Source organism: Trachypithecus francoisi, unplaced genomic scaffold (assembly GCF_009764315.1).
Source record: "Trachypithecus francoisi isolate TF-2019V2 unplaced genomic scaffold, Tfra_2.0 Lachesis_group10, whole genome shotgun sequence".
Classification (NCBI taxonomy): Eukaryota; Metazoa; Chordata; class Mammalia; order Primates; family Cercopithecidae; genus Trachypithecus; species Trachypithecus francoisi.
In genome coordinates, this window is record NW_022681455.1 from 82,982,490 (window position 1) to 83,004,223 (window position 21,734).

The following is a 21,734-nucleotide window of genomic DNA, read 5'->3' on the forward strand; positions in this document are numbered from 1 at the left end:
TCCACAGGGCACTGCATATAATGAGTCAGAATGTGTTGTGCAAAGGTTTTCCATTAAATGCGTGGGTGCATGAACTGCAGTCACAAAATAAAAGATATCTCGGCTGGGTGCAGTGGCTCACCTCTGTAATCCCAACACTTTGGGAGGCTGAGGCGAGTGGTTCACTTGAGGTCAGGAGTTCAGACCAGCCTGGCCAATATGGTGTCTCTACTAAGAATACAGAAATTAGCCGGGTATGGTGGCATGTGCCTGTAATCCCAGCTACTCAGGAGGCTGAGGCAGGATAATCACTTACCTGGGAGGCAGAGGTTGCAGTGAGCCAAGATCATGCCACTGCACTCCAGCCTGGGCAACAGATCGAGATGCTGTCTCAAAAATAAACAAATAAATACATAGATACATAAACAAACAAAATAAAATATATCTCTTGTGGGTCACTATTTTAAAAAAAATTTACAGCCATTGCTCAAAACCACAATTTTCTCCTCTCATATTTTCTTTCTCAGACAAGCCTGTGCAGCCTTGGACTGTTTTGCTCTAAGCAAGAAGAAATCTACAAGGAAAGGAAGAAATGTAGGAGAGAGTCCAGATTCCAGTGAGACTCGGGCCTGACTCTAACCAGCTCATGGCCTGGAAACTTTCCTCCCTTCCACATTTTCTTGTTCAGGGTAAGCACAGGTGCAGAGGAAAATGACCATCCCTGGTCACACGCAGTGGCTCACGCCTGTAATCTCAGCACTTTGGGAGACTGAAGCAGGAGGATCGCTTGAGCCCAGGAGTTGAAGACCAGCCTAGGCAACATAGCAAGACCCCATCTCTAGAAAAAAAAACCTCCCCAAATTAGCCAGGTGTGGTGGTGCACGCCTGTTGTCCCAGCTACTCAGGAGGCTGAGGTGGAAGGATCACTTGAGCCCGGGAGGTGGAGGCTGCAGTGAGCTGTTACTGTGTCACTGTACTCCAGTCTGGGCAACAGAGTGAGACCTTGTCTCAAATAGAAAAAAAAAAAATAAAAGGAAAAGAAAATAACCCCGGAGGGGTGCTGCTCCTCTTCACTCCTTCTGCCTCTCCTCCTCTCATCTGTTCTCTTCCCCTTTTTCCTTCTCCCATCTTCTCTCCTCCCCTCCCACCTTCCCCTCTCTTCATCTCCTTTTCATCAGACTTGGAAGGCAGCAGTCACATTGACTGAGTTTGTCATGTACTGTATGATCTGAAGCATGTCATTCAACTTTTCTCAGACTCAGATTTCTCAGCAGTAAAATGGGGAAGTTATTTGTAAGGTGGCATAGATGATTAAATGGGAGCATGTATATAAAGTATTTCAGCCCGGTGCCTGGCATGCGGTGGGTGCCGAGAATGACAGTAGCTGACTTGTAATGACAGTAGCTGGCTACCGGCTACCATGTAAAGTACTGTAAGTACTGTAGCTTCTATGCATTGGCACGATTTAGTCCTTACAATGAGCTATGCAGGAGCTGGGAAAATAGCAGGGCAGGCTGCCTGGTTTCAGATCCCAGCTCAGGATCTTTTCATTGTTTTTTTTTTGTTTGTGTGTTTTGTTTTTGTTTTTGTTTTTGAGAGAAAGTCTCACTCTGTTGCCCGGGCTGGAGTGCAGTGGCACCATCTCAGATCACTGCAACCTCCACCTACTGGTTTCAAGCGATTCTCCTGCCTCAGCCTCCTGAGTAACTGGGATTACAGACACGCACCACCACACCTGGCTAATTTTTGTATTTTTAGTAGGGATGGGGTTTCACCATGTTGGCCAGGCTGGTCTCAAACTCCTGACCTCAGATGATCCACCCCCTGCTTGGCCTCCCAAAGTGCTGGGATCACAGTCATGAGCCACCATGCCTAGCCGCTCTTGGTTTAAGTTTTAATTTTCAGAGGCCCATCCCGAGGGAAGAAAATAAAATAGCTAAAGAAGCAAACACTGGCTGAGCATGGTGGCTCATGCCTGTAATTCCAGCACTTTAGGAGGCCAAGGCAGGGGGATTGCTTGAGGTCAGGAGTTCAAGACCAGCCTGGGCAACATAGCAAGACCCCATCTCTATAGAAAGTAAAAAGATTCCTTTCCATAGAACATAGCTAATTTTTTTTTAATACAAAAATTAACTGAGTGTGGTGTGCACACCTGTAGTCCCAGCTGCTTTGGAGGCTGAGGCAGAGGCTGAGGAGGATTGCTTGAGTCCAGAAGTTTGAGTCTGCAATGAGGTAATATCACACCATTGCATTCCAGCCTGGACAACAGAGTGAGACCTTGTCTCAAAAGAATAAGAGGACGAAGCCTGGCGCAGTGGCTCACGCCTGTAATCCCAGCACTTTGGGAGGCCGAGGTGGGCAGATCACCTGAGGTCAGGAGTTCAAGACAGCCTGACCAACCTGGAGAAACCCCATCTCTACTAAAAATACAAAATTAGCCGGGCGTGGTGGCACATGACTGTAATCCCAGCTACTCAGGAGGCTAAGGCAGGAGAATCGCTTGAACCTGGAAGGCAAAGGTTGTGGTGAGCTGAGATCGCGCCATTGCACTGCAGTCTGGATAACAAGAGTGAACCTCCATCTAAAAAAAAAAAAAGAATAAGAGGAAGAAGGAGGAAGAGGAGAAGGGTAAGTTCTGAAAATATGAATGAGGATGTCTAAATTGTATTCAGTGGTGATTTTTCCCTCCTTTTTAAAAAAAGCCTTTCGGCCGGGCGCAGTGGCTCACGCCTGTAATCCCAGCACTTTGGGAGGCTGAGGTAGGCGGATCACCTGAGGTCGGGAGTTTGAGACCAGCCTGACCAACATGGGGAAACCCCGTCTCTACTAAAAATACAAAATTAGCTGGGTGTGGTGGCACATGCCTGTAATCCCAGCTACTTGGGAGGCTGAGGCAGAAGAATCGCTTGAACCTGGGAGGCGGAGGTTGCGGTGAGCCGAGATCATGCCATTGCACTCCAGCCTGGGCAACAAGAGCGAAACTCTGTCTCAGGAAAAAAAAAAAAGCCTTTCAGTTCCTTAGGAAAATGAGTTTATTTTTTCTATATCTGCTTAACATTATACAGACAAATAAATTCAGAAAATATGATTTAAACATTTTTATTCATTTCCTGACTGTTTAACCTTGGACAAGGTACCAAACCTCTCTGTGCCTCTGTTTTCTGATCTGTGAAATAGAGGTACAGTAATAATCCCGACCCACAAGGTTGCTTTGGATAAATGACTTGATTTTTTTTTTTTTTTTTTTTTTTTGAGACGGAGTCTCGCTCTGTCTCCCAGGCTGGAGTGCAGTGTCCGGATCTCAGCTCACTGCAAGCTCCGCCTCCCGGGTTTAGGCCATTCTCCTGCCTCAGCCTCCGGAGTAGCTGGGACTACAGGCGCCCGCCACCTCGCCCAGCTAGTTTTTTGTATTTTTTAGTAGAGACGGGGTTTCACCGTGTTAGCCAGGATGGTCTTGATCTCCTGACCTCGTGATCCACCCGTCTCAGCCTCCCAAAGTGCTGGGATTACAGGCTTGAGCCACTGCGCCCGGCCATGACTTGATATTTTTAATTAATTTTTTTAGAGACGGAGTTGCACTCTGTGGCCCAAGGCTGGAGTGCAGTCTCATGATCAAAGAAAGCTCACTGCAGCCTCAGCCTCCTGTCCTCAAGTGATTCTCCTGCCTTGGCCTCCCAAAGTGCTGGTACTACAGGTGTGCACCACCACACTGGACTTTTTTTTTTTTTCTTTTAGAGACTGAAAATGTAGATCAATGCTTATACCTGTAGTATAAGCAGCATTTAATGATCTGACACTATTATTAACCCAACCCCACAGATGAAGAAATTGAGGCTCATAAAGTCTTTGCCCACGATCATTCAGAGAAAGGAAGAGCCTAAATTTAGCATTTTAAAAACTGCAGCTTCACTTTAGGGGCACACATTTTAAGAGGATGCCTCAAGAACTTTACATATGTATACACTGGTGATCAATATAAGGGCATTTCCAACACTTCAGAAGGTTCCCTGGGGTCTCCTCCCAGTCAATATCTTCCCCAAGTTAAACACTGTTCTGATTTTTCATGACAGGTGTTTTGCTTTTCTGAATTTGATGTAAACAGAGCCATACAGTGTGTTTCTTTATTTGTTTCTTTATTTCAGCAATAGGGAAATGAAATGTTTCTTTGATTATCTGTGGACTCTGAATTTGAAGTCCATGTACTCCCACGGTAGAAATGGCCTTCTTTTTTTTTTTTTTTGAGACAGAGTCTCGCTCTGTTGCTCAGACTGGAGTGCAGTGGCGCAGTCTTGGCTCACTGCAACCTCCGCCTCCTGGATTCAAGCAGTTCTCCTGCCTCAGCCTCCTGAGTAGCTGGGATGACAGGTGTGCACCACTATTTTTAGTAGAGATGGGGTTTCACCACGTCGGTCAGGCTAGTCTTAAACTCCTGACCTCGTGATCCACCCACCTTGGCCTCCCAAAGTGCTGGGATTACAGGCGTGAGCCACCGCACCCGGCCGAAATGACCTTCTTTACCTTTTATCCTACACTGCCTACAATAACTACTTAGGACTGCTTTTTTTGGGGGGGCAGGTCTTGCTCTGTTGCCCAGGATGGAGTGTAGTGGTATGATCATAGCTCATTACAGCCTTGAACTCCTGCACTCAAGCAATTTTTCCATTCTTTCGCTTCATCCTTTCAAGTACCTGGGACCACAGGTATGTGTCATTGCACTGGACTATTTTATTATTATTATTTTTGAGACACAGTCTCGCTCTGTCGCCCCAGGCTGGAGTGCAGTGGCGCGATCTTGGCTCACTGCAAGCTCCGCCTCCCGGGTTCACGCCATTCTCCTGCCTCAGCCTCCCCAGTAGCTGGGACTACAGGTGCCTGCCACCATGCCTGGCTAATTTTTTGTATTTTTAGTAGAGACGGGGTTTCACCGTGTTAGCCAGGATGGTCTCGATCTCCTGACTTCGTGATCTGCCCGCCCCGGCCTCCCAAAGTGTTGGGATTACAGGCATGAGCCACCGCGCCTGGCCTATTATTCTTATTTTTTGTAGAGAGGGGTTCCACTATATTGCCCAAGCTGGTCTTGAACTCCTGACCTCAAGTGATCCTCCCACCTCGGCCTCCCAAAGTGCTAGGATTTCAGGCCTGAGCCACCGCACCTGCTGGTGTTTTTGTTTGTTTGTTTGTTTTGTTTTTTTTGAAACAGTCTCTCTCTGTCGCCCAGGCTGGAGTGCAGTGAGGAGATCTTGGCTCACTGCAACCTCTGCCTCCCGGATTCAAGTGATTCTCCTGCCTCAGCCTCCCAAGTAGCTGTGATTGCAGGTACCCGCCATCACGCCTGGTTAATTTTTGTATTTTTATTAGAGACGGGGTTTCCCCGTGTTGGCCAGCAGGGTCTTGAACTCCTGACCTCAGATGATCCACCCGCCTCGGCCTCCCAAAGTGCTGGGATTACAGGCATGAGCCACCACGCCGGCCTGTGCAGCTGCTCTGATTTCCCCTCCCTCCTTTTCCTTCTTTGAGCACGTCCCTGAAAAGTAGCTGTCCATCAAGTCACCAATGGATTCTAACTGGCCAATTCTAGGCAAGGCTTGCTGGAACCGCCCCCCCAGCCGCCATAGGAAGCAAATGATAGGGCACATGTATCAATTGGCTGGCCAATGGGAGGATGGCATCTTCTAGCCAGTTCACCAACGGGAGAGCATACTCCTGCCCTCCCCAACTGCCTCGGCAGAGTAGCCTCGTGCCTTTGCAGTTTGACACCTTCCTTTTATCCCAAGAAGGTCCCTTGGAAGCCACTTCAGGAAGGCAGGATGACAGGGCCTGATTCCCTTCATCCTGCCTGTGCCTGCCCCAAACCTCTGCTCCCCAGAGTAGATGGGAGGGGAGGTCTTTCTAAACAAAAATGATATCTATGTAAATATATGTAGTTTCAGCCTTGCACCTGTTATTTCTTTGTTTTCTTTTTTAATGGAACAACAATCGCTTTGGCTTTATTTTGTTTTTTCAAGGAATGTCATTTTAAAGTTCCAAGTATCTTGACAACCCCCTCCCTTCCTTTTTCAAAGTTTTCGGTGCTGAGGAGAAACATCAACCTTCCTTTCTGTCTTCCAACCTGTCCCTTAGAGGTGAGGCCTGGGGAGAAGGGAGAGGTGACATAAGGTGGGCGGCAGGCAGGACATGCAGAAGATGGAAAAGGGTGGAGTTTAAGAGTAGGAGGGGCTGGGTGCAGTGGCTCATGCCTGTAATCCCAGCACTTTGGGAGGCCAAGGCGGGCAGATCACCTAAGGTCAGGAATTCGAGATCATCCTGACCAACATGGTAAAGTCCTGTCTCTCTTAAAAATACAAATATTAGCCAGGCATGGTGGCGGGCGCCTGTAATCCCAGCTACTCAGGAGGCTGAGACACGAGAATTGCTTGAACCCGGGAGGTGGAGGTTGCAGTGAGCCAGGATCACTCCACCACACTCCAACCTGGGTAACAAGAGCAAGACTGCGTCTCAAAAAAAAAGAAGAAGAAGAAAAGAAAGAAACTGTCTAAATTGGGTGTGTAAAACAAAAAATTAGGATAATTAGGATATCAAATTGCCCCGGATGACGAATATTAAAAGAGTAATAAGGATGCAAAAGAGCTTAGAGAAGAGGTTTGCCTGGTGGCTTTGGATGGCCACAGATTGATGGGTCTCTTGGGCCTTGCCTCATTGGGGGTGAAGAAGGCTGCCGGGGGGTCTGAGGGTGTTGTGTTGAGGTGTTCTCATGGCCGTCTTTTTCTGCCTTCTTGGCTGCAGGCAGGCATGGCCCTGCTATTCGCAGGGGGTTGCGTCTTCTTCCCGTTGTGCTTCACTGTCCTGCGCTGGGGCTTGCAGAACCACGCCAGCCTGCAGATGGAAAAACAAGAGGCTATCCTGGTAGCATCCAAGTAAGAGGACCAGGGTGAGGGTGTCCTTCCTGGGGCCACGGCTGGTGGAACTGACCTCTTACTTTCAGGATGAGTTCGTGGTGAAAACAGAAGCAGAGTGTTGGGTGGAGCTGGGATTTGGAGTCAAAAGACACCAGCAGGCTGGGCACGGTGGCTCACACCTGTAATCCCAGCACTTTGGGAGGATGAGGCAGGTGGATCACCTGAGGTCAGCAGTTCAAGACCAGTCTGGCCAACATGGTGAAACCCTGTCTGAACTAAAAATACAAAAATTAGCCAGGTATGGTGGCAGGTGCCTGTAATCCCAGCTGCTCCGGAGGCTGAGACAGGAGAATCACTTTAACTCGGGAGGTGGAGGTTGCAGTGAGCTGAGACCACGCCACTGTACTCCAGCGTAGGCGACAGAGTGAGACTCTGTCTTAAAAAAAAAAAAAAAAAAAAGACACCAACAGTGGGGTCTTTTGTGAATCATTTAATTTCTCTGAACTTCAGATCCCTCACTGGTAAATGGGCTTAATAATAACCCCCACTCTCCTCCTTCATGGAGATGGTGTATGAAGATCATGTGAATCCGGGCCTGTAGAGCAGGGGCTGCAAACTCCTGCAGATAATATGAGGGATGTGGGCTCTGCGGGGAGGATGTAGGCAGGAGGACTCACCACTGCTGAGGGCCTGTGCTGCTCGGCTCCAGCCACTGATAAAGTTATACGGTTAGAACATGGGCCAATGTTTTCAGTTATGATTCTTTGTCATTGTTGTTGAGACAGGTCTTACTCTGTTGCCTAGGCTGGAGTGGAGTGGCACCATCATGGCTCACTGCAGCCTTGAACTTCCAGGCTCAACCAATCCTCCTGCCATAGCTGGGACTATAGGAAATGCACCACCACACCTGGCTAATTTTTTTTTTTTTTTTGGTAGAAACAGGGTCTCACTATGTTGCCCAAGCTGGTCTTGAACTCCTGGGCTCACAGGATCCTCCCTTCTCAGCCTCCGAAATGCTGGGATAACAGTCATGAGCCACTGTACCCGGCCTCTTCTTTTGTTTTGAGACAGGGTCTCACTCTGTCACCCAGGCTGAAGTGCAGTGACACCACCATGACTCACTGCAGCCTTGACCTCCCTGACAAGTGATTCACCCTGAGAATCAGGCTGACTCCCAAGTTGCTGGGACTACAGATGTGCACCACCATGCCTGGCTAATTTTTGTACTTTTAGTAGAGACGGGGTTTCTCCATGTTGCCCAGGCTGGTCTTGAACTCCTGGGCTCAAGTGATCCTCCTGCCTCGGCCTCCTGAGTAGCTGAGACTACAGGTGCATGTCATTGTAGTGGGCTCCCTCCCAATTCTTTTTCTTTTTATTTTTTGAGACAGAATCTCACTCTGTTGCCCAGGCTGGAGTTCAGTGGCTCTCTCGTGGCTCACTGTAACCTCCACCTCCCAAGTTCAAGCAACATTCCTGCTTCAGCCTCCCGAGTAGATGGTATTACAGGTGTGCACCACTACATCCGGCTAATTTTTGTATTTTTAGTAGAGACGGGGTTTCACCATGTTGGCCAGGCTGGTCTCAAACTCCTGATCTCAGGTGATCTGCCCACCTCGGCCTCCCAAAGTGCTAGGATTATAGGCGTGAGCCACCACGCTCAGCCTCTCCCAATTCTTGAATATTGATAAGTAACTAAGAACTTATTTAAGAACTACTATACTGACAACTGCATACTGGCCAAACAAAACATGTCTGTGGGCTGGGTTGGGCCCTTGGGCTGCAGATCTATGACCTGTGTGACAAAGCTTACCATAAAAGCGCACTATCAGCAAACCATAGGAGCGGGAGGGGGTCCACGGAACACAGATTTTACTAGGGTGTCTACATGGATTCCCTGGCAGACAAAAAAAGCCTGTCTCTACTCATCTGAAGTGAAACCACAGTTCCGTGACCAGCCTTGTGGTCCTCAATCTCGTGTAGCTACGGTGGCCGCCCATCACCCAGCCTCCTCAACCCCAGTCCTTTTTGCAGTTTTGCTCATGTGTGGCTTTGGGGTTATGCAACTATGATTTTTTTGTTTTTTGTTTTCTTTTGAGATGGAGTCTCACTCTGTCTCCCAGGCTGGAGTGCAATGGCGCGATCTCAGCTCACTGCAACCTCCGCCTCCCGGGTTCAAGCAATTCTCCTGCCTCAGCCTCCCAAGTAGCTGGGACTACAGGCGCCTGCCACCACGCCCGACTAATTTTTTGTATTTTTAGAAGAGATGGGGTTTCACTGTGTTAGCCAGGATGGTCTCCATCTCCTGATCTCATGGTCCGTCAGCCTTGGCCTCCCAAAGTGCTGGGATTACAGGCGTGAGATACCGCGCCCGGCCACAACCATGGGTTTGAAACCCAGCTTTCCTCTGGGCGTGGTGGCTCCCACCTGTAATATCAGCATGTTGGGAGGCAGAGGTGGATGGATTGCTTGAGCCCAGGAGTTTGAGACCAGCCTGGCCAACATGGCGGAACTTCATCTCTACAAAAAATACAAAAATTACCTGGGCATGGTGGTGTGCGCTTGTAGTCCCAGCTACTCGGGAGGCTGAGGCATGAGGATCATTTGAGCCTGGGGAGGTTGAGGTTGCAGGGAGCCATGATCGTGCCACTGTGCTCCAGCCTGGGGGAGAGAATGAGACCGTATCTCAAAAAAACAAAACAAAACAAAATAAAACCCACAAGATTTCTAAACCTGTTTCTTCTATAAAACAGGGATACCAAATAAGAATCAGTAGAAATCACCTGGTACTATGCCCAGCATGTAGTAAAAACTCAGGGAGCTGGATCCCCTTTCCCTGTCCAGTGAAGGGCTGAGGGCGGCGGGAGCTAGGTCCGCTATTGTCTCTAAAACCGGCTCTAAATCGGCCCGAGACTTCCTGGGTGCTTTCCTACAGATCGCCGCTAGAGGGCAGCACAAAACAGCAAATCCCAGTCCCCGGCCTTTCTTTTGGGGAGGCGAGGAGTGGGCTCTGGCAGAGAAAGGCAAACCACAGGGTTGATTATTGAGCTTGGAGACCAAAGGAGTTTGCATAACAGGCCCTTGTCATGCCGAAGTCCACAAGACAGTTGGGATCAGGATGGGAGGGCAGAAGTCAAAGAAGGCAGTGCCTCTGGCTCCGGTCCCACAGCGCGACCCTGGCCCAGTCCCCAGGCCTCACTTTCCTTATGGGCCAGTGAGGAGCTTGCACCAGCCCACCCCGCTGTCCTTTCCTACTCTGAAACTAGGCTGTTTGTGGAAGTTGCAGAGGAAGGGGAGCTAGGAGCATTAAGGAAACTGACGAAAAAGAGAGGGGTAGGAATTTAGGGGCGGTCAGGAGGGGCTGGCTGTCTGAAGAATAGGGCCTGGGCATCCTAGGGCTCCCTGGGGCTTCCTGAGAGGCAGAGGCCCCCTGCCCCCCCACTCCCCCCTTCTTCCACTCTCTGCCCCTCCGACACCTGCAATGAGAGGGCTCTGCCACTTCTGAACTGGGTGACCTCAGGGAGCCTCAGGATCGTTGCTGGCCCTGTGGGAAGGACAGGCACAGCGCCCTCGGAGCTCCTGCAGCAGACGGAACATGGGCAGCCCTGCAGCACAGTCAGGTGCCCCCTCTGGCCAATGTCAGCTTCCTTCCTGGCCATAGGGTGAGGGAGCCTCTGGGTCTGAGGATACTGTGTTGAGATATTTTTCCTCCCATCCCCTCCTTCAGCTCTTCCCTCTGAGAAAGCACCACTTGCTCCTGCTCCCTCTCCTGGGGAAGCCTGTCTTTCGCTGGAGTGGGCACCCAAAGCTGGGACCCGGGGCAGGCCACAGAGGGATGGCTTGGCGAGGGAGGAGATGCCAGGCATTTGCAAAGTGCTGATGGGGAACAGGGTCAGGCCCCTGTAGGGGCTCAGGGCCCCCTCCCAGCTGGCTAAGGAGCCCTAAGCCCCCTTCCTCCCCAAGAGAAGAGCCGGCCCCTGTCCCTAGCAGCCCCCTGTGCCGCCGCAGCTGCTGTTCCTTTAAGGGCCTCCCCCTCCCTCTTTCTCTGCTCCCCCCATCTCTGTCGCAGCCGAGGCTGTGGCTCAGAGCTGCATGGGGAGACGCCGCTGCAGGTCCGGTTTCTCGGTGTCTGGTCGGTGCCATCATTTCCCTGCCCCTCCCCCGCCCTCCCCAAGGTGGTCACTTCCCCTCCCCCTCCCCCTCCCCACCGAGGGGGCAGGGGGCTGGGCACGGAGTCTCTATGATGCCATGTGCGGTGTCTGTGCCGGGTGGCGGGGACCGGGGCGGCAGCGAGAGGAGGCAGTGGAGCTGGGAGAGCGGTGGTAACCGCTGACCGCTTGCCCGGCTACTCCTCCGCTCCCTCCTGCCTGCTCCTCCGCTCCCTCCTGCCTGTCTCCTTCCTTTGGGGCTGGCACCCAGACCCACTCCCACCCCCTCCCCGCCTCCTCGAGCCCTCCCAGCCTCTCACGTAAGCCTCCCCTCCCCACCTGCCTGGTGGCTCCCTCCCCTCCCCCATTTGCATCCTCCTCCTGTCCCCTCTTCCTCTCTGTCCCTCACCAAGCCATCCCCTCCTTGCCTCTCCCCATCCCTCACTGGCCTGCTCCTGCTCCCCTTCTCCATCCTCCCCTCCCCCGTCTCTGCCCAACTGGCCCCCTCCTGACTCCCCAGTTTCATTGGACTCTCTGGCCCCATCCCGTCGCCGCCCTGTCCCCTTTGTGCCCCTTCCCATCATTTTCTCCCTCCTTCCTGGGCTTGGCGTCCCTTCTCCACCCCTAACTCCTTCCGCTCAGCCTCCCTGACCCTTCACGGCCCGCCTGCCTCCCTGCCCAAGTCCTCAGCCACCATGCTGACCCCGATGGTGGCCGGGGGGGTGGTGTTCCCCGGACTCTTCCTCCTCTCCAAGAATACGCTCCAGCGGCTGCCCCAGCTGCGCTGGGAGGAGGCCGACGCGGTCATTGTCTCAGCCAGGTAAACCACTTTCCTTCCCCTCAGCCCCTCTCTGCTTCTCAGGGAACGGAAGGGACCTGGCACTTCTCTGGACCCTCAGTGGGTGGGTATTGGGAGTTCCTATGGGGGTTGGAGGCTTTACCCCCAGGCTTCCTCTCTTCTCACTGCCTGCCTTGCTCACTGTCCTGGGAGACCTCATCCAGCCCTGCCATCTGGTCTACTAGTGTTCAGCCTGCCTGTCTCTTCTTCCCGGTACACCCTCCCACCCTCCAAAACAGGGCCGGCATGCAGTGGAGACACTCCTATAAGACAGTAGGGACCGAGGCCAGGGCCAGACAGCTAGGTGTCATTCAGGGCGAGTGTTTACGGGCCAGGGATGGAGGAGTGGGTGGTGCAACTGTATACCCCTAGATCAGGGCCAGAGTGCAGAGTGGAGGCTAGTGGCAGTCAGGAGACAGTGGGAGAGTGACTGGGGAGCTTGGGGTCACAAAGAGTCCAGAGTGAGGCCTGCGTCATGACTGGGCAGGGGAATGGGGCAAGAACTGGCCCAGGCTCCCCTCGTGGGGAGAGGTCCAGGCCAGCAGCTCACTCTCAGTGGGGTCTCACCTCAGGACAGACACCCTGCCACCCCGAGAAGAGGGAGACTCAGTTTCCACAAGTGGGGAAGGGAGAAGGTGGCAAGGAGTGGGGTGGACTGAGGAACAGCAGCCGAATGGACCAGAGAGCCGTGAGGTGCCTGTGGTGGGGCACATTTCAGACAGCCCAGCCTTGGGAGAAGGCGGGCAAGGACTGGTCCGAGAAGTGGCTGAATGCAAAGCGCAGTCGCTAGACTAGCAACGAGGAGAAATCAAGGCACACACCTCTTCCCTTCTGCCCTTCTAGCACGCCTCCCTCTCTCTCCTAGGCTGGTGTCCTCTGTCCAGGCCATCATGGCCTCCACTGCTGGCTACATCGTTTCCACCTCCTGCAAGCACATCATCGATGACCAGTAAGTGCCGCAAGAACCCCCTTGCCCAGGTGCCAGTGGTTGGTGTGTACACATAACCCTGGAAGACCCCACATCTTGGAGGGAACTCTGTCCATGGTCCCCAAGCCCTTAACTTGGACGAGCAAGTTCACTGCAATAACTGCAACTCAACACCTGGGGATAAATTTATCCCGTCCTGTCCTTAAAGGTCAGAACCAGGGGGAGAAGGAGCGGAGATCACAGAGGATCCTCAAAGCGCTTCCTAATTGGCCTCCAGGTCTCCCGTGTTGTCGTGGGTTCCCCACCTCTTCCCTGCCTTCCGCCCCAGGAGGCAGATCCCATTTCCTTCCAGCTCCCAGATGGAGTGCCCCCTCCTCATGCCGGGCTCACCCCTCAGGCCCTCCCAGAATCCAGGCATCCGGCACCCAGTCCATGCGTGAGGGAGAGGAGAGGGGAAAGATGACACGCACAAGGCCACACACGGCCAGGCAGTGCAGGAGGGGATGAGCGCGAAGAGGCCAAAATGTGGCCAGGCAGCTGCTGCAGTGTCTGGTGCTTGCCAAAAAGGCCCAGAGGTGTGCAGGCAGGAGGCGGAGGACGGAGAGGAGAGGGGCCCTGTCCGTGGTGCTGACGACTGCCCTAGGTGACTCATGGGTGGCCCATTGCAAGTTGCCTTGGAGGTGCCCACAACACCCCCTTCGTAGCTTTCAGTGCCACTTCCCTTCTGTGGCAGTCCCTGAGTCCCAGGGGACATTCTCTGGACACCCCTGACGGGGGGTGCCCTGTTTCTGTTCGCCTCCTCTTTTTCCGAAGATGAGTTGCCTCTTCTGTGGTGAGGCAGCGGCCCTTCCTGGAAGGGCTTCATCGAGAGGAATTGAGTTAAGTGGCAGCTGCAGAGGACAGGTCTTGGCTTAACTCTTTCTTCACACCCTGCCCAGGGACTTGGCTGCTTCTTGGCCTCGGCCTGCCCCTCCCCACCCCTTCTCCAAGCTGAGCCTGGGATCCAGCACTTCCTCCCCAGCCTTCACATGCAGAGGTCACCTTTTGGCTTCTGCACCCCGCCTGCTCCCCAGGCCCTCTGTGTCTGTTCCTGTCCTTCCTCCCTGCTTTAATCCTCAGGTAGGTGGGGAGGATCCGGGTTAATCCAGGGCAACAGCTGTTCCTACTTCTGAGCACCTAATTGCCAAGAGGGTGGGGATGGGATTTAACACCTCACATGACAGCCCAGGGCCTGGTGGCCCCTCCTGGTCTCCTGCACCAGCCAGCGGGCCCCATCTCCCATCACCTCTGCTGGGCCTGCATTGTGGGCAGCTTCCTTCCCTGACTCCTCCAGGCCACTTGGACCTTTTCTCCCTGTGTTCTTGCCTCGCATTCTCTGCAGCTGCTCCTCCCCTCTCATCTTTCCCTGCCTCTGGGCCGCAGCTCCACACCACTGCATCACAGTCTCAGGTTCCCTTTTCCCTGGTACCGTCCCTGCTGGAGAATGGGCTGGCTCCACTCACAGGCTGCCTGCCTCAGGCTCCCCAACCTCAGAGGCCTCAGCCCCAACTTCTCCACAGCTCCCTCCACATGCCTCATGTTTGGTGATAACTTCTGGCTGACTCTGCTTTCATCCCTCCTCCTCTGTGTGGGGCGAGGACCTTCTGCCCCCACCCCAGACCAGTCTCGGGACTACAGGATTTGAAAGAAACTGCCAATGTGCTGACTCCAGAAGAAAAATGCTGTCTTGTCTATTCATCCATTTCTCATTTTTGTTTACTCTCCAAGTACATGGAACTTTCTCTGTCCTTGGCTCCTTTTGTTCTGCATTTTCCCCTTAATGCTTGGCTGTCCCTGAGAAACAACACAAAACAGAAAAGAGATGGGGTCCCTTTGGGGCAGGGCGAACAGCGCTGACAAGACCCCTCACTTGCCAGCAGGGCCTGTCTCTGATGCCTCTTGGATCTTCTGGGGACAGTGGGGATGACAGTGAGGGCTGTGGAGCCACTGCCCATGTCCCTTCCTTGGCCAGGTTACCTAGCCCGTCTGTGACTCACTTCCTCACCTGTACGGTGGGGGTTATGGCCACACCTACCTTTTACAGGGTTTTGGGAGGGGTAAATAAGTGCATGCATGGGAAGTTTGGAAGAGCGCCTGCCTCAGCAGGCAGGAATGGGGGTCCACCCCTGTGACCTCCCTCTCCAGCACTCTCACCCATTCAGCTAGTGCTGGTCCTAACTTCATGGTAAGGTTAGGACAAATAACCATGGCAAGGAAGGTCCCACCTGCCTGGCCTGGGCTTATTTTGGCACTCTATCTGTGCCTTTTGGTCTGTGGGCATCTTCTGTTCTTTTCTTTTCTCCCCACTGTACTGCAGAGAGAGAAGAACATGGGTGGGTTCTGAGGCCACAGGTTTGAATGCCAGCACCATCGCTTACTAGCTGCGTGACTGCGTGAGCTCGGGCAAGTTTCTCACCCTCTACCCTCTGGATCCCTCATCTGTACCCGAGACTCCACTGCTGTCCAGGGCTGCCGTGCCAACCCCTGAGATCTGCCCTCGCTCACTGGTGTCCCTTTTCCTCCTTGCTCCTCACACCCACCCACCCCTTCCCCCTCCTGTCTCTCTGCCCAACAGACACTGGCTGTCCTCTGCCTACACGCAGTTTGCTGTGCCCTACTTCATCTACGACATCTACGCCATGTTTCTCTGTCACTGGCACAAGCACCAGGTCAAAGGGCATGGAGGGGATGACGGAGTGGCCAGAGCCCCGGGCAGCACATGGGCCATAGCACGTGGCTACCTGCACAAGGAGTTCCTCATGGTGCTCCACCATGCCGCCATGGTGCTGGTGTGCTTCCCGCTCTCGGTGGTGAGTCCCGGGGAGCTGGGAGGGCGGGGTGTGGGTGGCCTGCTCCTTGGTCCCACTGGTGCTGGCAGGAACCTGGGAAGCCCTGGGTCTGGGTACTGGCAGCCAAGTAGACTCAGCATGTTTCCAGAGAAAGCTGTGGACAGGCAGAGTTCACTGAGCACCAGCCCAGGGGCACCAGGGTGTGGGGGCAGCCTGGCCCCGGGCTGGACAATGCCCGGCTGCAGCACTTTGGATCTGTGGTTGCACATCTCTGAGCCTCAGTTTCCTCACCTGTTACATAAGGAGCACAGTCTTTCTGCAGGACTGTGAGAGGGATGCAGCCAAGTCATGTACCTGCTCCTGCACCCAGGTGTTCTTTCTCTATTTTCTCTTTCCAAGACGGAGTCTCTCTGTGTCGCTCAGGCTGGAGTGCAGTGGTGTGATCTCGGCTCACTGCAACCTCCGCCTCCTGAGTTCAAGTGATTCTCCCACCTCAGCCGCCCCAGTAGTGGGGATTACAGGTGCCTGCCAACATGCCGGGCTCATTTTTTTGGTGTTTTTAGTAGAGACGGAGTTTCACCATGTTGGCCAGGCTAGTCTCAAACTCCTCACCTCGTGATCCGCCCACCTCGGCCTCCCGAAGTGCTGGGATTACAGGTGTGAACCACTGTGCCCAGCCCTGCACCCAGCTGTTTTGACATTCAGAGTCAAGCATCTCCAAAAGTGACAGAGGGGAAAGAGGAAGGGTGGGGGCTGCCTAAGAACCCAGGGGGAGCCCCAGCTCCTCACCTTCCTGTCTGTGTGCTCAGGTGTGGCGACAGGGGAAGGGAGACTTCTTTCTGGGTTGCATGTTGATGGCAGAGGTCAGCACACCCTTCGTCTGCCTTGGCAAGATCCTCATCCAGGTGAGTGAGCACGGGAGGGTGCGGGAGCCCGATGGGGAGAGTACGGGAAGGGGAGGGACCTTCAGGGTTGCTGCCAAGGGCTCTGGCCCCTTCGTCATCCCCCCTCACCCCTTGCCTTTTGAGCTGGTGCTTGTGTCCTGGCAAAGCGTCTTGTCTGGGAGGAGCTGCCTGCCAGGGTTGCAGGAGGCAGGGAGAGAGCCAGGGGGGCTGAGCCCTCCTGCCGCCGCGGCCACGGTGTCCATGTCCCCTCAGTACAAGCAGCAGCACACGCTGCTGCACAAGGTGAACGGGGCCCTGATGCTGCTCAGCTTCCTGTGCTGCCGGGTGCTGCTCTTCCCCTACCTGTACTGGGCCTACGGGCGCCACGCTGGCCTGCCTCTGCTGGCCGTGCCCCTGGCCATCCCTGCCCACGTCAACCTGGGCGCTGCGCTGCTCCTGGCCCCTCAGCTCTACTGGTTCTTCCTCATCTGCCGTGGGGCCTGCCGCCTCTTCTGGCCCCGCTCCCGGCCACCCCCGGCCTGCCAGGCCCAGGACTGAGGCCCGGGGTCCAGGACCCTCCCCCTCCCCACCCCCACCCCGGTGGAGACAGGGCTCTGGGGCTGATGGCTGGGTGTGGGAGCCAGGATCCTCTTGCCCGGACAACCCCAGGACTGACGATGACCCTGAAAGGGAAGAGGCCCCATACCACGGGGACTGAGCTGGGGGAGAGAGGGAACCTCTTCTCCTTACTGTGCCCCCTTCCTGCACACCCCTGCGCTGGAGGAGGGGAGGGAGCACCACCTCCCACCCACTGAGGGCAGGAGGGCTTGTGGGGAGGGAGACCGACAGGGTTCCAAGGGGACCAGGAGTCAGAATGTGGGGAGGTGCCTCTGCCAAGGCCATCCCAGCCCCTCTGCTGCCACCCCCCAGGGCTCCCCATCACCCAAGAGGAGAGGACGCCCCAACTAACCCGGCTGGCCCTCGGGCCTCCCGAGTGGCCGGCTGCAACCATGGCTCCTCTCCAGGGTAGGCCAGCTTGAGGAATCTTATTTATTTTATTTATTTACCCAAATTTGAACTAGTCTGTTGGGTTGAGGGAGAGAGGTGGCTGCTACCCCTAAGCCTTCCCAGTGCTGACAACCCCGGGGGCAGGCGAGGGCGCCCAGTCCCTCACCATCGGCTGCACATCGCGCCCTCGGGCCCTGCCATGTCCCTGGTGCTACTGACCTCTCAAGGCTTCCTCCAATCTGGGGTCGGGGGACCCTGGGAGGTGCTTTACAGACCGCTAATAAAAGACGATCTGCGTGAACGCCACCAAGGCCCTCACCATCAAGTTCTTTGGGGCTGGGAAGGGAGGAGGTGGGGGGCTTGGGCTGTGGGAAACGCACAGGGAGCGGGATCCCCAGCTCCTCGCTGGGCAGTCCGGGAGGAGAAAAGTGGGGAACTTTTGCTCATCGACAGGAGAGGAGGTGGGTGTGGGTGCTCAGGTTGAGTCTGGGGCCCCTGTCCGGCTCTTTAGGCCCCTTTGTGGAAGTTTCTGTGGGGCATGGAGATCAGAGGGGAGAGGTCACACCCTGCCCCACTAGAACTGGGGTCTTCAGCTGCTCCCAAGGAAGGTGGTGGTGGGTGGGGTTGGAGGAAGGGGGCAGGCCTTACATGTGGGTGCAGAACTGGAAAAGGAGAAAGAAGAACACCACCACCAGGAAGCCTACCAGGATGTGATGGAAGAGCCCAGGGCTGGAACCTGCTAGACAAGCGGGACCCTTAATTCCCTTCTGATGGCCCAATGGAAGGGTCGGGGGGCTGTTCTCCTCCAGGCCCTGACGGGGAGGGAGGTCCCTTCTCTAGCTGGTTCATACCTGAGTTAACGAACATCATGGGTTTCTCTCCAATAAACTGGGCCACAGCCAGGAGCCTGGCTTGGTCCGAGTCTGGATAATCAAAGAAGTCAGGCCTGTCTAAGAAGCGCGGAGACTCTGTCCCCAGGGCTGACACCGTGGCACGCTTGGGTCTGGGTGCTAGGATCCAAGCAAAGTCTGTGACAACAGCCAAGCTGACCCCTGCCTTTATCTCTGAAGGCTGAAGCTGGCTTGGGACCCTGTGAGACCACCCAGCCTCATTGTGGAGGCTGTGGAGGGTCTTGATTTCCCTCAGGGTCAGCTGGGTGCACCATGACAAGGCCCATGGTTGTCGGGGGGTGGGTGGGACCAGCAGGATGGGAAAGAAGAGTGGAGAGAAAACGAGAGGGTGCAGGGTTGGCTTCCCAGTCCCTAAGTGGGCATCACCCTTTATGCCCCCAGAGCTGCCTGACTTCCTGATGCTCCCAAGACAGCTTCTCACCAGTGTCTATGGCCCCTATTGCAGCCAGCCACACCCACACCAGCACCCATGGCCACAACTTCATGACTCCTATCATGAGGTGGGGGCTCTGTGATGTCACAGCCCAGAGCTGTTCTGATGGCGCTCTGGGGTGAGGGGAGAAAGTGCTAGGAGCTGGGACCCCTTCCCCATCCCTCACCCTCATCAGAAGAGGAGAGGAGAGGACAGTTTGGGACCAGGGGAGTCTTCATCCTCTGGAATGTCGCTGATGATAAAACCATAATGGTGGCAGCCCCAGCGTTTACAAAGAGGAGAGATGTGGCAGGGCCATCTTGCTGAAAGCCAGAACTAAAGGAAGATGTGTTTAGACAACAGGCACAATTTGGGGTGGCGGCACCGGGCCACACACCTCCAGTTACCCCTTGGATCAACCACAGGTAGCATTTGTTTTATTTTCATTTTTTTGGAGACAGGGTCTCCGTCTGTCACCCAGGCAGGAGTGCAGTGGCACGATCTTGGCTCACTACAGCCTCCGCCTCCCGGGTTCAAGTGATTCTCACGCCTCAACCTCCTGAGTAGCTAGGATTATAGCTGCCTGCCTGCCACCACACCCGGCTAATTTTTGTAGTTTTAGTAGAGACAGGGTTTCTTTTTTTTTTTTTTTCAGACGGAGTCTCGCTCTGTCGCCCGGGCTGGAGTGCAGTGGCCGGTTCTCAGCTCACTGCAAGCTCCGCCTCCCGGGTTTATGCCATTCTCCTGCCTCAGCCTCCAAGTAGCTGGGACTACAGGTGCCCGCCACCTCGCCCGGCTAGTTTTTTGTATTTTTTTTAGTAAAGACGGGGTTTCACCGTGTTAGCCAGGATGGTCTCGATCTCCTGACCTCGTGATCCGCCCATCTCGGCCTCCCAAAGTGCTGGGATTACAGGCTTGAGCCACCCAGGGTTTCACTATGTTGGTCAGGCTGGTCTCGAACTACTTACCTCAGGTGATCTGCTCGCCTCGGCCTCCCAGAGTGCCCAGCCTATTTTATGTCTTTTCAGAGACAGGGTCTCACTCTGTCACCCAGGCTGGAGTACAGTGGTATGATCACTGCAGCCTGGAACTCTTGGCCTCAAGTGATCCTCTCAAGTCAGCCTCCTGAGTAGCTGGGACCACAAGCATGTGCCACCATGCCTGGCTAATCTTTGCATTTTTTGTAGAGATGAGGTCTTGTTATGTTGCCCAGGCTAGTGTCGAACTCCTGGCCTCAGATGATCTTTCAGCTTCAGCCTCCCAAAGTGCTGGGATTACAAGCGTGAGCCACCATGCCCAGTGGGTAGCATTTATTTGACACCTATTACTATGCTGGCTGGACCCCATTTATGGCCAAGTTCCTTGCACAAATTGGTTAATTTACCCTTGCACTGACCCTCAGAGGCAGGTACTCTTTTTTTTTTTTTTTTTTTGAGACAGGGTCTTGCTCAGTCGCCCAGGCTAGAGTGCAGTGGCATGATCTCGGCTCACTGCAAACTCTGCCTCCCAGGTTCACGCCATTCTCCTGCCTCAACCTCCCGAATAACTGAGACTACAGGCACCCACCAAAACGCCCCGCTAATTTTTTTGTATTTTTAGTAGAGACGGCGTTTCACCGTCTTAGCCAGTATGGTCTCGATCTCCTGACATCGTGATCCGCCGGCCTCGACCTTCCAAAGTACTGAGATTACAGGCGTGAGCCACTGCGCCCGGCCTTTTTTGTTTGTTTGTTTTGTTTTTTTTTTGAGATGAAGTTTCACTCTGTTGGCCAGGCTGGAGGGCAGAGGCACAATCTCAGCTCACTGCAACCTCCGCCTCTTGGGTTCAAGCGATTCTCCTGCCTCAGCCTCCTGAATAGTGGGATTATAGACACGCACCACCACTGTCCGGCCAATTTTTGTATTTTTAGTAGAGATGGGGTTTCACCATGTTGGCCGGGCTGGTCTTGAACTCCTGAACTCAGATGATCCGTCCGCTTCGGCCTCCCAAAGTGTTGGGATTACAGGCATGAGCCACCAAGCCCAGCCCAGAATCAGGTACTCTTGCCTCCCTTATACACGGGAGGAAATCATGGCCCAGAGGGGAAATGTAGTGTGGGCAATGCACACTTCCTGGGGCCTGGGGTTCCTCTCTGAGGCTCCCCCTCGCATCGTGTCCGCAGATCAAGGGGCACAGGGCTCTCACCATCCTCCCCCGATCCTGCCTCAGTGCTCAGCTAGGAACTACCCTGGGGTTAGGAACCGAGAGGAGTAGCAGGCTTCTCCCACTAGGTGGCAGCAGCGTCCGCGCCTGAGTCCCCGCTCCCACCCTAGGGAAGGCGTAGCCGGGCGGACTCCCGGGCTTCCTCCCGCGTCTTCCACAGGTTGCATCTGAGGCTGCAGGAAAACGGATGGCTGGGAATGGCCGTCGGGGGTTGGTCAGAGGAAGTCTCTAGGCCCTTTCCGAGGCACATCTCGGCCATTCACGCATCTTTCGCAGACTCCGCTCCCTGCACCTCCGTTTCCTCTTCTGTGGCCGGCAGCTCCCCTGTGGCCACCCCATCTCCCGTCTCTGCCACCTCCCAACAGCCATTTCCACTCCTGCGGTCCCATATCGGCTAAGGAGAGCTCCCTTCTGATTGGCAGGTGGGCCTGTCTGTCACGGGCATGTTCCATCCCACCCAAGCCCAAGGACACTCCAGGGTCTCCTTAGTTTCATGACGAAGACGCGTGCTCAGCGGACTCTGCAGACCCAGTGTCGCGACTTCCCCCAAAGCCAGGCGTGTATCTGTGCGCGTGTGAGGTGCTCTGCAGCAACTCTATGCAGAGAACAGGTGGGCTAGGACTCGGGGTACTTGCCATGAACCGCTTCGAGTTCCTAAACAAGTAAAAAGCCCAGAGAGAGAGAAAAAAAAGGGGGCGGCGGG

At 54.4% G+C, this 21,734-nt stretch overlaps 2 protein-coding genes across 7 annotated transcripts in view; one reads left to right on the forward strand and one right to left on the reverse strand.

Moving 5' to 3' along the window:
• The window catches only part of TLCD3B (TLC domain containing 3B), a 33,354-nt gene extending 15,541 nt beyond the window's left edge, over positions 1 to 17,813 (forward strand). The window contains exons 2-7 of one of the 5 annotated variants that reach the window (XM_033218047.1): positions 507 to 668; positions 6,763 to 6,893; positions 12,724 to 12,807; positions 15,401 to 15,635; positions 16,424 to 16,519; positions 16,772 to 17,813. In XM_033218047.1, coding sequence (XP_033073938.1) covers positions 6,769 to 6,893; positions 12,724 to 12,807; positions 15,401 to 15,635; positions 16,424 to 16,519; positions 16,772 to 17,056 — 825 coding nt within the window. In that variant the 5' untranslated portion in view covers positions 507 to 668; positions 6,763 to 6,768 and the 3' untranslated portion in view covers positions 17,057 to 17,813. Of the gene's footprint in view, positions 1 to 506; positions 669 to 5,670; positions 6,102 to 6,762; positions 6,894 to 10,554; positions 11,841 to 12,723; positions 12,808 to 15,400; positions 15,636 to 16,423; positions 16,520 to 16,771 lie in introns of those variants that run through there. The other 4 variants (XM_033218046.1, XM_033218045.1, XM_033218049.1 and 1 more) reach the window with 4 other exon arrangements.
• Positions 14,525 to 19,032, reverse strand: CUNH16orf92 (chromosome unknown C16orf92 homolog). Of its 2 annotated transcripts, none has more exons than XM_033218056.1 (3): positions 18,839 to 19,032; positions 18,358 to 18,516; positions 14,525 to 14,619 (listed from the first exon to the last, which is right to left on the reverse strand). In XM_033218056.1, exons 1-3 carry the CDS (start codon positions 19,020 to 19,022, stop codon positions 14,603 to 14,605), a joined length of 360 nt encoding a protein of 119 aa, XP_033073947.1. In that variant the 5' UTR covers positions 19,023 to 19,032; the 3' UTR covers positions 14,525 to 14,602. The 2 variants fall into 2 exon arrangements, with proteins under 2 accessions (XP_033073947.1, XP_033073946.1); XM_033218055.1 differs by lacking the exon at positions 14,525 to 14,619 and adding an exon at positions 17,561 to 18,242.
• Between the last annotated feature and the right edge of the window lie 2,702 nt (positions 19,033 to 21,734).

Coding starts and splice junctions, on each gene's coding strand:
- CUNH16orf92 (XM_033218055.1), bottom strand. CDS start 19,022: ATGAGGGTGAGGGATGGGGAAGGGGTCCCAGCTCCTAGCACTTTCTCC. Junction 18,517..18,838: donor AATAGGGGCCATAGACACTG/GTGAGAAGCTGT, acceptor CTTGGATCCTAG/CACCCAGACCCAAGCGTGCC. Junction 18,243..18,357: donor CATGATGTTCGTTAACTCAG/GTATGAACCAGC, acceptor CTTGTCTAGCAG/GTTCCAGCCCTGGGCTCTTC.